Below are 14,531 nucleotides of genomic sequence, written 5' to 3'. Positions count from 1 at the left end.
AATATCAGGGCAATTTTCCTTCTCTCACTCCCCTCTCCCACATCACTCACTCTCACACTTGTGTGGTATTAAACTCCCCGCCCCCCAACGGCGAGTTACCCCTCACGGTGTGCAGTCCGCCTCGCCCGCTGTCACAGTTCACAGAAGCGTGGCAGGCGCTGCCAGGGGTATCAGAGTGGGTTATGAAATCAATAAAGAACGGCTACAAGCTTCAGTTCTTCCGCAGACCGCCCCGTTTCAACGTTGTGTTAATGTCCACTGTGCGGGAGCAGAATGTCTCAGTTGTGCGAGAGGAAATACACAACCTTCTCGCAAAGCGCGCTGTAGAGGCAGTGCCTCTCACAGACCGCGAGAACGGCTTCTACAGTCGTTATTTTCTGGTGCCAAAGAAAGACGGCGGACTCCGCCCAATCTTGGACCTGAGGCCGCTGAATCACGCACTTTCAAAGCGCTCGTTCAAAATGATTACGCTGAGACAAATCCTCTCACATATCAGAACGGGGGATTGGTTTATCTCCGTGGATTTAAAGGATGCTTATTTTCACATTCAGGTAGCCCCCCGCCACAGGTACTTCCTGAGATTTGCATTCGAAGGGATAGTGTACCAATTCACGGTCCTGCCATTCGGCTTATCCCTGGCCCCTCGTACGTTTACGAAATGCATGGATGCTGCTCTCTCTCCTCTGAAGCAGAGCAGAATGCGCATCCTGAACTATCTCGACGACTGGCTAGTGTTAACCCAATCAGAGAGCGCGCTGCTCAGCGACAAGCTCAGACTCCTCGCTCATGTTCAGAGCTTAGGACTGACTGTAAATATGCAAAAGAGCATGCTGGTACCGAGCCAGAACATCTCCTTTTTAGGAGTGAAGCTGAACTCAATCAAAACGCGAGCGCGTCTGTCGGAGGAGCGCTCACAAAAACTGATCAGTTCTCTCGCAGTCTTCAAATTAGGGCGTTCTCCCCCACTGAAATGCTTTCAGAGGACACTCGGCCAGATGGCTGCCGCCTCGACAGTGTGCAATCTAGGGCTCCTACATATGCGTCCGCTTCAGCTCTGGTTAAAGAGCCGGGTGCCACAGAACGCATGGCGCGACTGTTTGCATACACTGAACCCTTGGCGCGATATGACTCTGTATCGCCGGGGTGTTCGTATTGGCCAAGTGATCAGGAGAAAGAATATTACGACAGATGCATCGAGTACAGGCGGGGTAGCCGTATGCGATGGCAGACCAGCCTTAGGGACGTGGTCAGAAACGGAGAAGTCATGGCACATAAACTGTCTGGAGCTCCGTGCTGTTTACCTAGCGCTCGAGTGCTTTCTCCGAGACATTCTTCAACGTCACGTTCTCATCAGGACGGACAGCATGACAGTGGTAGCGTTTATAAATCACCAAGGCGGTGTGAACTCGCGACCACTGCTGCAACTGGCGAGAGACCTCCTTCTGTGGGCAGATCGACACCTCCTCTCCATCCGGGCAGTACATGTCCCCGGAAGCCTGAACTACGGTGCGGATTTACTGTCGAGGGGCGGGGTAATCCACGGGGAGTGGAGATTACACCCTCTGACAGTCAATATGATTTGGAGTATATTCGGCTGGGCGGAGGTGGATCTCTTCGCATCAGCGGAGAACACTCACTGCTCGCTGTTTTATTCACTGACACACTCTCCCCTGGGAGTGGATGCACTAGCTCACAGCTGACCGAAAGTACGCAAGTATGCCTTTCCTCCAGTGAAGCTTCTGCCTCGCGTGCTTTGCAAAATCAGAGAGGAAAAGGAATCTGTTCTGTTAGTGGCACCGAAATGGCCCAATCAGCCGTGGTTCCCAGAACTGGTGGAGATGCTGGTAGCCCCCCCATGGACTGTCCCACTGAAGAGAGACCTCCTTTCTCAAGCACAAGGAACGATTTGGCACCCAAATCCAGAGGCGTGGAGCCTTCATGTCTGGCCGCTCGACGGAGCTTGCCAGTAACAGACATTGCTCTTATTGCCGTGTCACTGAGCTCAGGATCTTGGAATGCCAAGGTGCTTCAGTCAAAGATTCTGAATGGATGACGTAAAAGCACTGCCTTATATAGAGTGGGATTCCCGCTCATATTTCGCGCGCTTTAACGCCATTGGCCAGTTTCACTGGCGTGATTCAATAAGGCTTCAGTAGTATTCGAGGAAAAGGTATTTCCCATAGCATAGCAATGTCTCGTTCCCTCATTTTGGGGAACAGAGGTTACATTAGTAACCGAGAGCGTTTTATTTTTAAAAACATACAGAAAGACTTTGCATATTTCATCACACCGTGTGTGGTGGGATACAATTTTGAAGAGGATGAATAAAATAAAAAACTTTTAAACAACCATTTGATGCGAAATAAGTTAAAATATAAATACTTCATATGTATTAGGGATTCTGTTTATTTAAACATTAAAGTATAGAAATAATGTGAATATTTCCAAAGCTTTCTCACTCACAACGGCCAGAAATGACGGGAGCGCGTCACACACACACACACACACACACACACGCGCAATATCATGCTCACGCTTGCGGAGAGAGAGAGAGAGAGAGAGAGAGGACCTTTTCCAGCTCAAACTAAGCACAAATTTTGTAAACCTCACATTAGAAGAATGGTCATCCTCGCACGAGGTGGAATCTTTTTCTCTTGAAAAATGTAAGACAATTTATTTATTTTTATTTTTTATTTTTCTCTTGAAAAATGTAAGACAATTTATTTATTTTTAATTTTTTTTTTTTTTAGACAATTTATATTTTTTAACCATTTTATTCGTTAAGCTAAACATTTGTTTATCTCTTCTCATTGATAGCCTATTTCATTTAAATAGTTTTTATACAACCAACAGAATATATGCGTGTCTTAAAACTGACCTGTTAAATTTGTTTATTTATCCTGTTATTGCTTTTCTCACAGCTCTCCCATACAGAGAGAGAGAGAGAGACAGAGCGCCTCGGAATGCAACCTGATAGGCGCGCCGCAGATGGGAGGGGCGCGCCACACAGATTCAAAAGATTCAAAACGCACCATAAAATCTTCAAAAACATTACTCGACAGATCATTTCTGGTTTTTCCACCGGCTGGACACATACAAACTACATAACTCGGCCCCGGATGACGTCGAAATTTCAGGCTTCTCCGATTTCCACATCTGAAACTCATTATGAGATCAAAGGTCACATATGGTTATCATTAATATTATTATGAGGTCACAAAGGTCAAAGCAATTCATCAAACTTGACACATGCTGGCGGCTTTCCACTACTAAGAAGTGTCAATATAATCATTCTCGATCTTTTTCATTGTGCATCACTCTGACAGACTGTACACTGATCAGGATTAAGCATGTGTGTACATGCAGTCATTGCAAAGTCTTTTGTTACTGGTTTTTGTTATGTTTAAGTACCTGTTGCTTAGCTGAGTTGCTGTGGGATGCCCTATCATGTTGCAAAGACCTTTTGGTTTTCAGTGAAAACCAAACAAAACACCTTTTGTAGTTTTGTTTTTGGGATACAAAGAAACGCTGTTGCGCTTTGCAACCTGGAGACCTTTGAACCTGTGATGCCCTTTTCTACCTCTTTTGACTTTTACAAATGCTGAATGACTGTCACTACCAAAGATCTTACAGAGTTTTTTTTTGCGATATTAGCCTCCAATTTGGAACACCAGCTTGTTTAGATTTACATTATAAAATTTAAATAGTATTTTTTTCACATTGATAAACTGAAACTTATTTTATTATACTAATTTTAACTTGACTGTGAAGTTTTACTTCAAAGTATATTTTAAATCATTGTTTTTAAATTTTGTAGTGTACTTCAAATCTTAAACTATAAAATATATTTGTAAAAACTGCACTTGCAGATAATATAATATTAATAAAATAAATGGCCACTTCAGTATACTTTCATGACACATAATGTAATAAGTATTACATTATTATTGTAATAAAATGTTCATAATGTAACAATTTCCTCAAACCGTAATAAAATCTTGAGCTCATAATGTAATATATTTTTTAATGTAATAACAATTCTTCTCATAATGTAATAGATTATTTTATGAGACATTTATTACATTATGAATACACTTTGGCAACTTATAATGTAATCACAGTTCATAAGGTAATACCAGCACATAATTTAAATTAATGTTTACAATATTATAATTATCTTTCAATATAATAAATTTGACCACAAAGCATAATAGTTTTATGTAAAATAACCTATTACATTAGGCTAAAATTAGGCTTATTATGCTACATTGTGAACTTTTATTGTGAAGAAATACTCATTTAACTTGTGCTCCGTGCTGCTGTTGCCTGAGGCAGATAATGCAATCTAGTACATTAGACATTTGTTTTTTTCCAAATGTGTTCATAAAAATTAACATGCCTTCAATGCCTTAATTTTGATCAAACAATTAAAATATATTTGTCACTGTCATCATACCACAGACATTACCTGAGAAGTTAAAGTAAATATATCAGAAAACTGCGCTCTTTCAAGGGAGTGCATTTAATGCATGGCCAAAGTAAGAGCATAATCTACTGTAAGTGTTTAAAACATGCAAAGTAGGATTGCCGACTGCTCCCATATTTAAGTAACATTCCATATTAAATCCATACGGAAAGCATCGTGTCACGCCCAGTTTAGGGAGCTAAAAAAGCTAACTCTCTTTGGATAACTCTCAAAATAAATAAATAAAAACAAAATAAAAAAACAAGAGCACCCTTAGTTAAAACTGTAATAATAACATATTGGCAAACTCTTCTGAGCATATTTGCATTTGCGCTCTGGAGAGCATCAGATGTTTCTGTTTACAACGTTTGCAGCGTTGAGCAGTGTAGCCAATCACAGAACCGATGAACTGAGATGAGTGACAGGCTCAGTGCATCTGAAATTATAAAGGGAGCACTCATTGCACGCATTCTAGGCTATCAATGTATTCAGAATTTTAATAAAAGGATTTTTTTTTTTCATGATGCTAAGAGGAACAATGTCCCCTCACTAAAGTTTAGCTTAGTCTTAGTCTTTCCATGTACAAATTAATTCTAAAAAGAAATATATATGTCCTTTTAGAATTAATTTGTTTGGGTATATACACACACACACACACATTATTTCTAAATTAAGCAAAGCAAATATGTTCACGTCTGAGATGCATTTGGACATTTATCTCTATATCTCTATCTCTTAGATATATACACTGAACAAAATTATAAACTTATTACATTATGTGCAGTTTTTACATTATGAGTTGCTACAACGTCCGCTTAGATGCTATCTAGACGCTTCTCCATCACAGAGACTAAAAGGCAGCATCTGTAAGCAGTGAGACAGCTAAATGGAGTTTCCTTTAGTGATCTCAAAGGGCACAGCATTTAATTGCATGCAGTTACTGCTACAGTGTATTGATGTGCACTTCATAAAACCTTAGTTAAATGGGCTATCGGGCTAGATGCCTCAGGAATCATATCAGACATGATACCTGATATGCTTATGCAGCTGAAACACACTCCTCTATTTCTCTATTTATAGTATACATAATTTGAAATGTACTGTATATGACCACTTCATGGCTATTTCTTGTTGTTTGTACTTGCTGTGTAGAATGAATGACAGAGTATTTTCATAGATACTGTTTGCTTTTGCCATAATGTTTGTTGGATTCCACTGCGGTTTTCTTTGTCATTTGAGTCTAGTAGCTTTTTTTCGGGGGCTCTGCATTGCAGGCAAATAAAACCCCTCAGGTCAGCATAACAGAAAGGGAGTTTTTGGGTCCTGTAGCTGTAGACCCGAGGATAGAGAGAGAGAGAGAATGTGTGTGCAAATCAGGATTTTACAGTCTTGAATGTTGCTACGCCTATTCCTGGTTATATAACTCATTAAGCCTAATTATTAACTGACATACTTTACTGTTTGTTTTTAAGTAATTATTAACTTTTCAATTCGGCTAATGATATTGGTTGAGATATAATAGCAAACAGTGTCACATATTCTCAGCTCTTATTTCATTTCTGCATATCAATTGAAAATCATTTTTTTAAATACACTATACATATAACTACACTACTAGTGAGAGTATGTGATGTAACAGTAGATGTGGGAACTTGGGGCATAAGCAAGCAAGCCCGGGCTTTTTCTAAAAGGAAATTAATTTCTAGGAATTAAATGCTTTCTCTGAATCTTTAAAGTCTCTCCGCAACCGATTGTACAGGTGCGGATATATTTGTGACAGCTCAGCTATTCGACACAGTGTGCTATTCGAATTTATGTTGCTAGTGACGTGGAGATGTTGATCTCCTGCCTGACCTCTGTTGAATGAGAAACAAATATAAATAAAATAAATAAAACGCACGTCAAAGAAGGTGGAGCTCCAGAACACACCCACCGACTGCGTAATCGCCACGGACCAATGGTAGCTCAAAGGTGTTTAGCAGCCAAAACAAACTTCCCCAGAAAGTTCACTTTGGTGAGCTGTTTCGAACTGCCGAAACAAACTCAAAACGAACTTCGCTTCGACCTGATTTTGTTTGAAATTATGTCATATCAGTTTGCTCTTCGATTTCGTTTGAAGTATATCAGGGCCTTTAGGGGTCCCTTGGTTCTCTTTCTGAAAGACCTGTACTGCCCTCTTTAGATAATTGTAACTAATTGCAGCATACTATTTTTATAGTAATTTTATTGTTAAAGCAAAATGACATTTATCTGTATTTTCCTCCAGGACAGCAGGTGGCAGTGTTCCGTGGGCAGGATGGCAAGGCCTATGTGGTGGATGCTTACTGCCCCCACTTAGGCGCCAACCTGGCTGTGGGTGGGCGAGTCGTAGGGGGATGCATTGAATGCCCCTTCCACGGGTGGCAGTTCCGTGGGGCTGATGGGAAATGTGTCAAGATTCCATATGCAGATAAAGGTGAGAGATCAGAGAAGCACTAAGACCTCAAACTTTTAATCAATAGTGTACAGTATATGACATTTTTTGGATGTTTTAGTGCCTGAGTTTGCAAAGGTGCGGTGTTGGCCCAGCTGTGAGATCAACGGACAGGTTCTGGTGTGGTTTCACTGTGACGGGCTGGAGCCCAGCTGGAGAGTGCCAGAACAGAGCGAGATCACCCGCGGGGAATGGGTGTACCGCGGCCGTACCGAACATTTCATTAATGCACACATCGAGGTCAGCATATTTGTAACTCAGCTCGTGTGTGAGCGATGTGTTTTATATTTCTCAGTGAATATGATGTTGGTATCTAGCAGTCATTTTAATTCACACTTTCGTCTCTGTCTTTTCTCAGGAGATTCCAGAGAACGCAGCAGACATTGCACACTTGGCTCATTTGCACACTCCAGGTATCGTCAGTGGAGTTGATCTGCGCTATACTAACAGCAAGACCTGGGAGTTTATACGGCATGACTGGAAGGTTTGATTCCTCACACAGACATTCATCCCAGGGAGAAATGTCAACAGCAGTGTTATTTTAGTCTTACTGACATATTATTATAGTTTTTAGTAATATTTTAAATTAGATTATATTTTTACATTTTCATTTTTCATTTTTGTCAAGATTTTAGCAATTTTGTCATTTTTATTTCCAATTTTCTAGTTCTATATAGTATTTAGTAGTTTTAGTTTACACAGTTTTAGTTATTTTAGTACTTCCTATGCTAGGTTTAGTCGTAATTACTGTAATTGACAACCTTATTGGTCACACTTTATATTAGGTGGCCTTAACTACTATGTACTTACATTAAAAAAATAAATACAATGTACTTATTGTGGTCATAATGTATTGCAAAACACTTTTGCCACTATTGAGGTAGGATACGGGTAAGGTTAGGGACAGGTTTGGTGGTATGGGTAGGTTTAAGGTTGGGTTAAGGTGTAAGGGATGGGTCAACAGTGTAATTATAAATATGTAATTACAGAACTTAATTACAGATGTAATTACATACAGGTATTTTAAAAATATAAGTACAATGTAAAAACATGTATGTACACAGTAAGTGCATTGTACCAAATTATTAATTTAAATGTAAGTACATAGTAGTTAAGGCCACCTAATATAAAGTGGGACCGTAATATACTGTTCACAATCATGGACTCAGAAAACTATTATTTCTATGGAAACGCTCATAATGAAGAAATCCATTTAGGCCCTCATGAAAATGAGAAATGTTGCCTCGGCAACTAGCTGAAATAAAAAAAATAAAAGTTTCTGTTTTTATTTATTTATTTTTATTTCATTTCAGTTCATGTTCATTTTGTTTCAAGTAAGGAACATGGTTTTAATTTTAGTTCCAGTTAACATTAATAATCCTGGTCAACAGATTTTATGTCTTTATGTCACAGAAAACCAGGATATATGGTAGAATTAAAATGGACAACGCTATCATAAAACCATAAAAATCTAGCAATATCTACTGTAAAAACATACCACTTCCGTTTGTGGCTGTCTATGTGTTGAAGTGACGTACATAGTTAGAACCTCTACAACTACATATTTGTAGCATTTTATTTATATAATGCCATTTATATTGTTATTCAATATTTCTTTTATCAATAACTGGCCTAATGTACCTCCAAAAAATAACACTTTTGTCATTTTACCTTTAAGAAAAAATATGATTATGTAAATTATTTGTTATGACTGGCAAACTTTTGCATGTGAAATAAGTACTGTAAATGTCAGAGTGGACTTAAGTGTTTAAAAAATATTCTGTTAATAATTAAACAGGATAGTTCACCCAAAAATGAAAATTCTGTCATTATTTACTCACCCTCATGTTGTTCCAAACCTGTATGACCTGATGTGATTCCAGGTGGAGTGGAAGCCTGAGCCTGAGCCGAACAAGCACTGTTCACAGATGTTGGTGAAACATGCTCTCACTGTGTTCGGACGCCACTGGCCTCTTCTTGATTTGGATGTCCTGGCCAGACAGGTAATGACTGGACCGTCAGGTAGAGGGCGTGAGTGAGCCGTGCAGACTGAGAGAAACGCCTGGAGACTGACTGTGATTAGCAGAATGGAAAACAAGTCATGAATGATATTGCACACAACAGCGTGTCTAGATCTCTGTGTTCTAAGGGTTGTTCTCTGTATTTTAAGCAGTTAGTCGAGTGCATACAGAGCATGCTTTTATGTAAATTAAACGTGTGTATGTGTGTGTGTGTGTGTGTGTGTGTGTGTGTGTGTGAGAGAGAGAGAGAGAGAGAGACAGAGAGAGAGTTGGATGCCGTAGGATGTGTCAGATTTACAAATGAGATGCTTTTCTTGTACAGTGAAGTATGGCTGCACTAAATACAGATTCTTTTCTTCAGGAATCACATGTTATGAGTAAATTATTCAGATTCTGTGCTGAAAAAAATATTTTAAAAAATGTCAACACTTGAAAATAAGGTTACATTTTTTCAATCTAAGTTATAATTAAAATGTATTAATTTATTATTTAATTATGTATTATTTTATTTTATATACAGTCATGACCAAAAATATCGGCACCCTTGGTAAATATGATCAAAGAAAGCTGTGAAAATTAATCTGCATTGTTAATCCTTTTGATCTTTTATTAAAAAAATTCACAAAAATCTAACCTTTCATTGGATAATAAGAATTTAAATAAAAAATTACACATTGACCACAATTAACGGCACCCTTTTATTCAATACTTTTTGAAACCTCCATTTGCCAGTTTAACAGCTCAAAATTTTCTCCTATAATGCCTGATGAGGTTAGAGACACCTGACAAGAGATCAGAGACCATTCCTTCATCCAGAATCACTCCAGAGCCTTAATTTGGTGCATTAACTAATGTTAACATATAGAGCCCTATAGTGAAGTGTAGCCAACTTCTTTTTTTTCCTCTTGTATATGTAGCAGTCCAAGTCCCAATGCCATAATTTTCCCTCATGGTCAGTTGTGCAACATTTTTTCTTTTTGTGTTGTCTGAAAAGGAACTGCCTTGTCACCATAGTGACGGTGAATAATCCTGACGGTATGTGTGAAAACAGTTGTAATTCAAGGCTGCGCTTGGATCTTCATTTTTAGTTGAAGTTAAAAAGCGTCTGTATATTTGAGTGGAAAGTGCTGTAGGCGTGAGAGGCAGCATCTGAAATGTGTTATGATTTATGTGAATTAATGTATTTTATTTAGTCTCACACAGTAGAATGCAGCATAAATTACTTTGATTTTACTCCCTGGGGATATGAATGAAATCTTTTATGTTTGTAGGTGGGTCCAGGTGTGGTTTTCCTGCTTTTTGAACACAGATTTCTGGGTCGGGGTGTGATTATGCACTGCGTTACCCCAGTCGAACCATTACTGCAGTGTGTATCACACACCATCTTCTACCAGAGTACCATTCCTCCCCTGGTACCAAAATTCATTCTTCGAGCAGAATGCATTCAGGTAAGCAGATTTGACATTTGGAAGTCTATATTAATTGGCAACTTTGTTACATGTTGCATCCATACACTACTGCTGCTCCTTAAAGGGTTAGTGGTAACACTTTACAATAAGGTTCATTAGTTCACATTAGTAAACTACTTAAGTTAACATGAACTAAGAATGAACAATGCTTCTACAGCATTTATTAATCTTCGTTAATGTTAATTTCAACATTTACTAATGCATTATTAAATTGTGCTTGTTAACTAACAAGGAACGACTGTATTTTCATTAACTAACATTAACAAAGATGAATAAATACTGTAATAAATGTATTGTCCATTGTTTGTTCATGTTAGTTAATACATTAACTAACATTAACTAATGGAACCTTATTGTAAAGTGTTACTGGGTTAGTTCACACAAAAATGAAAATTAACCCTAGGTATATATGACTTTCTTCTTTCGGATGAATCCTATCGGAGTTATTGTCCTGGCTCTTTCAAGTTTTATAATGGCAGTGGGCAGGTGTTTTCATTCAACAGTCCAAAAGAAGTTCAATAAAGCGCATCTATCCATAATAAACATAAGATACAGTTTTCTCTGACTTCCACTAACTGTCGTACACGTGTTAACGAAAGAGTGCGTTTCTGGTGGATGACGTAGGATGTATGCGCAGCGTATGTGCCGGTGAGAAGTGACGAACGCGGAAGCGAGGAGGAGAGAGCAAAACAAAACACTGGTCACGAATTAGAAGTACAAACCGAGGGTTTGTAAAGAAAAATGTCAGAGGATTTCGATATAAGCCAAGAGGAGACTGGTTTTCCTTTGCTAAAGTTGGTAAATGTTGGTTCTCACGAGACTAGTGCATGCGCATTACATCCTATGTCATCTGCCCGTATGACACAAGGTTATTATAGTTTTATATGAATATATGTATATGTGTAATTTCTTTATATTATAAAAAATATTACACACACACACACACACACATATATATATATATATATATATATATATATATATATATATAGTTGGTCCCCAATGTTTAAGACATGGTTAGGGCTTTAGAGCCTATGTCTTTCATCTTATTTAACCACAATCATGATACCGTAACTGTCGTGTCTTGCTCACTTTCCCATTAACAAACACGCATAAATCATAAGTGGGACTAATGAAATTGAATAATAATGGCGGAGCCTCGACATTCGATTTGCAGCATTGCGCATTATAGCCATTCGCGCTGCAGCTGAAGTGAATGACAGCTTGGGAGCGCTCGTTGCTCCCTTTCTGTAACCTATATATCATTTTATTTTTAATGCTTCTGTAAAGGACTAAGCCACATAGCCTATACACTGCAGCGTTTAAAGAGAGACAATGGCACTTAACAGTAAAGGCATATCTAAATATGTTCTTTTCATTTATGAAGAATTAAGCGTGTCGTTTATGCACATTTGTTCAAAACAGTCTGGCAGATTGTTCACAAGATGTAGCCTAGGCAAAAGTTTTTATTGTTTACAGTAAGGATGCACGTTCTTATCTTTTTCTGTTGCTTTGCTTGTCTATTAAAGCACCAACTTAGAATGCCTATTTTGGTTTGATTGCTTGTGTTGTGAGAAAATAAATAATTTTGCCTTACTGATGCAGTAGCCTAATGCGGGTGCGTTTCAGGACGCGGTCTTTATCTCAAACGGGTCGGGTACAGAATTAAATTGGTGCTGCTGTCGGATAACGGGTCGGGTGTTCTGTTATGTACTGCGGACGCAGGTTTACCAAACAGGACCTGTGCAGGACTCTGCTTTAAACTGCTTTGCGTCTCTCCGTCAGATAACCTCATGTGCATAATGCGCCATTTATGGGTATTTCCCTCAACCGACACGCAGCTCATATATTTTTCCGCCACAGGGTGAGAACGTAATGATTACTAAACGATTATTTATTTTGATAATTATTATTTTATTTCAGCTAGTTTTGCAATAACTGTTGTTAGTTTCGTTTTATGTTAGTTTTTCATTTATTTATATTTTTTTACATTTTATTTCAGTTTACGAAAATGTTTTTTGACCAATCGTTTTCGTCTTAGTTTTCGTTTACAAAAATAACCTTGGTATGACAGTTAGCAGAAGTTAGAGAAAACTGTTTGTAACGTTTTAAATATGGATATTCGTCTTACAAAAACACATGGAGACCTTTATTCACCCCCCGGATCCGTGTGTGGCACTGTTTATTATTGATGGATGCGCTTTATTGGACTTCTTTTGGACTGTTGAATGAAAACACTCGCCCACTGCCATTATAAAGCTTGGAAGAGCCAGGACAATTTTTAATATAACTCCGATTGGATTTGTCTGAAAGACGAAAGTCATACACCTAGGATGTCTTAAGGAACCCTTTAAGGCTGCATTTATTTGATCACAAATGCAGTAAAAAAAAAAAGAAAAAAGTCCAGTCTCCAGTGTCACATGATCCTTCAGAAATCATTCTAATATGCTGTTTTGCTGCTCAAGAAACATTATCTTATTATCAGTGTTGAAAACAGTTGTGAAAACCATGATTTGATATGTCTTTGATGACCAGAAACTATGTATATTTACTATCAGTGTTTATTTAAAAGAAACTGTTTTGTTTAGTTACAATAACCCTACCAAAGGATGCTTATGGGATCTTAACTGATGGTTTTGCTGTTATAGTTCGAACGAGATGTGATGATCTGGAACAACAAGACGTATATCTCCAAACCTATGCTTGTGAAAGAAGACTCAGCCATTCAGAAACACCGACGCTGGTTCAGTCAGTTCTACAGTGAGAACAGCCCGCGACTGCGCTACCAGCATGACACTCTGGACTTCTGAACATCAACTATGCTTCAACCCATATGGGTTGCTTAAAGGCCAATATCAATATTTTTTTAACCGAAGCTGATTATTTTGTTGGTATTTTTAAAAAATAATTATGCAAAAAATGCTAATTATGCAAAAATAAACACAATGCATTTCTTGAGCAGTTCATTGTTTCAACAAACAACATGTGCAAAGACAATAATAAAGCAAATGCTAAGTAAAAGTGCACTTGTATTTGGATATTACAAGTCAATATCTAGATATTATTTTATGATTGTTTTTAGTTTGTTTGCAAAATAGTAGTGTAAAAGTGGGTGACTTGTTTTCTATTCCATTCTAAGAACGTTCTGTCCTTGTTGAAGTGCTTCAGACAATCATCTGTCAGTAAATAACAGTTGTACATTTCTATCTAGTGTGCTGCTGAACTGATTGCAGAATTACACACTACAGCTACTGCAGTCTGGCTAGACTGCTGTAATTGGGATTGGACTGTTTGAGAGTCCTCTAAGCTTCAACAAACAATAAGCCAAAGCCCAGAACTGCCTTTGTTCTTGCAGAAGCTCCAGGTCTTTTACACAGACCTGTTCGGTGGCACAGTAGACAGAAATGTACAACTGCACTGTGAGCTTAGATGCAAAAGGACACAAAGTTTCCATCTTTACATGTACCTTGAATAATGCAAGCGTGTTGTTCAGACAGATATAACTTTTTTATATTAAGCTTTGGCACATAACTCACCCCACACTGTGCTACAGACAGGATACCTAAAAAGAGGTGTGCTTTTACTTTCATATGTAATTACACTTAGGATGTTTGCCTGGTGAATGATATATAGGCCAAAAAAAAAAAAAACCTTCCCACAGACTTACAATGAGGGTTCTTTTAACTTGAGGCAGCATAGTTTTGTTTTTGTTTTTTGTTTTTTATCTATTTTAAATTTTCATTTTCTATGTTTAAATAAAATAGAAATTCATGTAGATAGATAGATTTATTCATTAGTGAATAAAGTAAAACTTTCTAATAATAATAATAATATATAATTAAAATGTTCTTTATATAAACACATCTTATTTAATACATTTTTTTTTATTTCTTATTCACATAGCATAGGGGTGGTATCTATTTTTGTATCTTTTTCCAAAATTAAAGTTATACTAAAAATGTTAGTATATATTCTAAAATACAATATATATTCCTTACAATAAGAACAATACATTTAATTAAATAGTTAATTACATTTATTTAAATACAAATTTATATAAAATTAAATTAAATACATATAAATATAAAATTTAAAATTATATT

At 37.6% G+C, this 14,531-nt stretch overlaps 1 protein-coding gene and 1 long non-coding RNA gene across 2 annotated transcripts in view; one reads left to right on the top strand and one right to left on the bottom strand.

Annotated features, from left to right (window-relative positions):
* Positions 1-14,222, top strand: part of zgc:92275 (cholesterol 7-desaturase nvd) — a 22,777-nt gene extending 8,555 nt beyond the window's left edge. Inside the window, exons 2-7 of the mRNA XM_058757914.1 lie at positions 6,732-6,920; positions 7,000-7,178; positions 7,297-7,422; positions 8,822-8,941; positions 10,231-10,407; positions 13,077-14,222. Coding sequence (XP_058613897.1) covers positions 6,732-6,920; positions 7,000-7,178; positions 7,297-7,422; positions 8,822-8,941; positions 10,231-10,407; positions 13,077-13,238 — 953 coding nt within the window. The 3' untranslated portion in view covers positions 13,239-14,222. The remainder of the gene's footprint in view (positions 1-6,731; positions 6,921-6,999; positions 7,179-7,296; positions 7,423-8,821; positions 8,942-10,230; positions 10,408-13,076) is intronic.
* The window catches only part of LOC131528629 (uncharacterized), a 22,321-nt gene continuing 16,673 nt past the window's right edge, over positions 8,884-14,531 (bottom strand). Inside the window, exon 3 of the long non-coding RNA XR_009267904.1 lies at positions 8,884-9,011. This is a non-coding gene — a long non-coding RNA (uncharacterized LOC131528629). The remainder of the gene's footprint in view (positions 9,012-14,531) is intronic.

Source organism: Onychostoma macrolepis, chromosome 21 (assembly GCF_012432095.1).
Source record: "Onychostoma macrolepis isolate SWU-2019 chromosome 21, ASM1243209v1, whole genome shotgun sequence".
Classification (NCBI taxonomy): domain Eukaryota; kingdom Metazoa; phylum Chordata; class Actinopteri; order Cypriniformes; family Cyprinidae; genus Onychostoma; species Onychostoma macrolepis.
The sequence above is the reverse complement of the archived record's forward strand: the minus strand, read 5'-3'. Positions and strand labels throughout refer to the sequence as shown.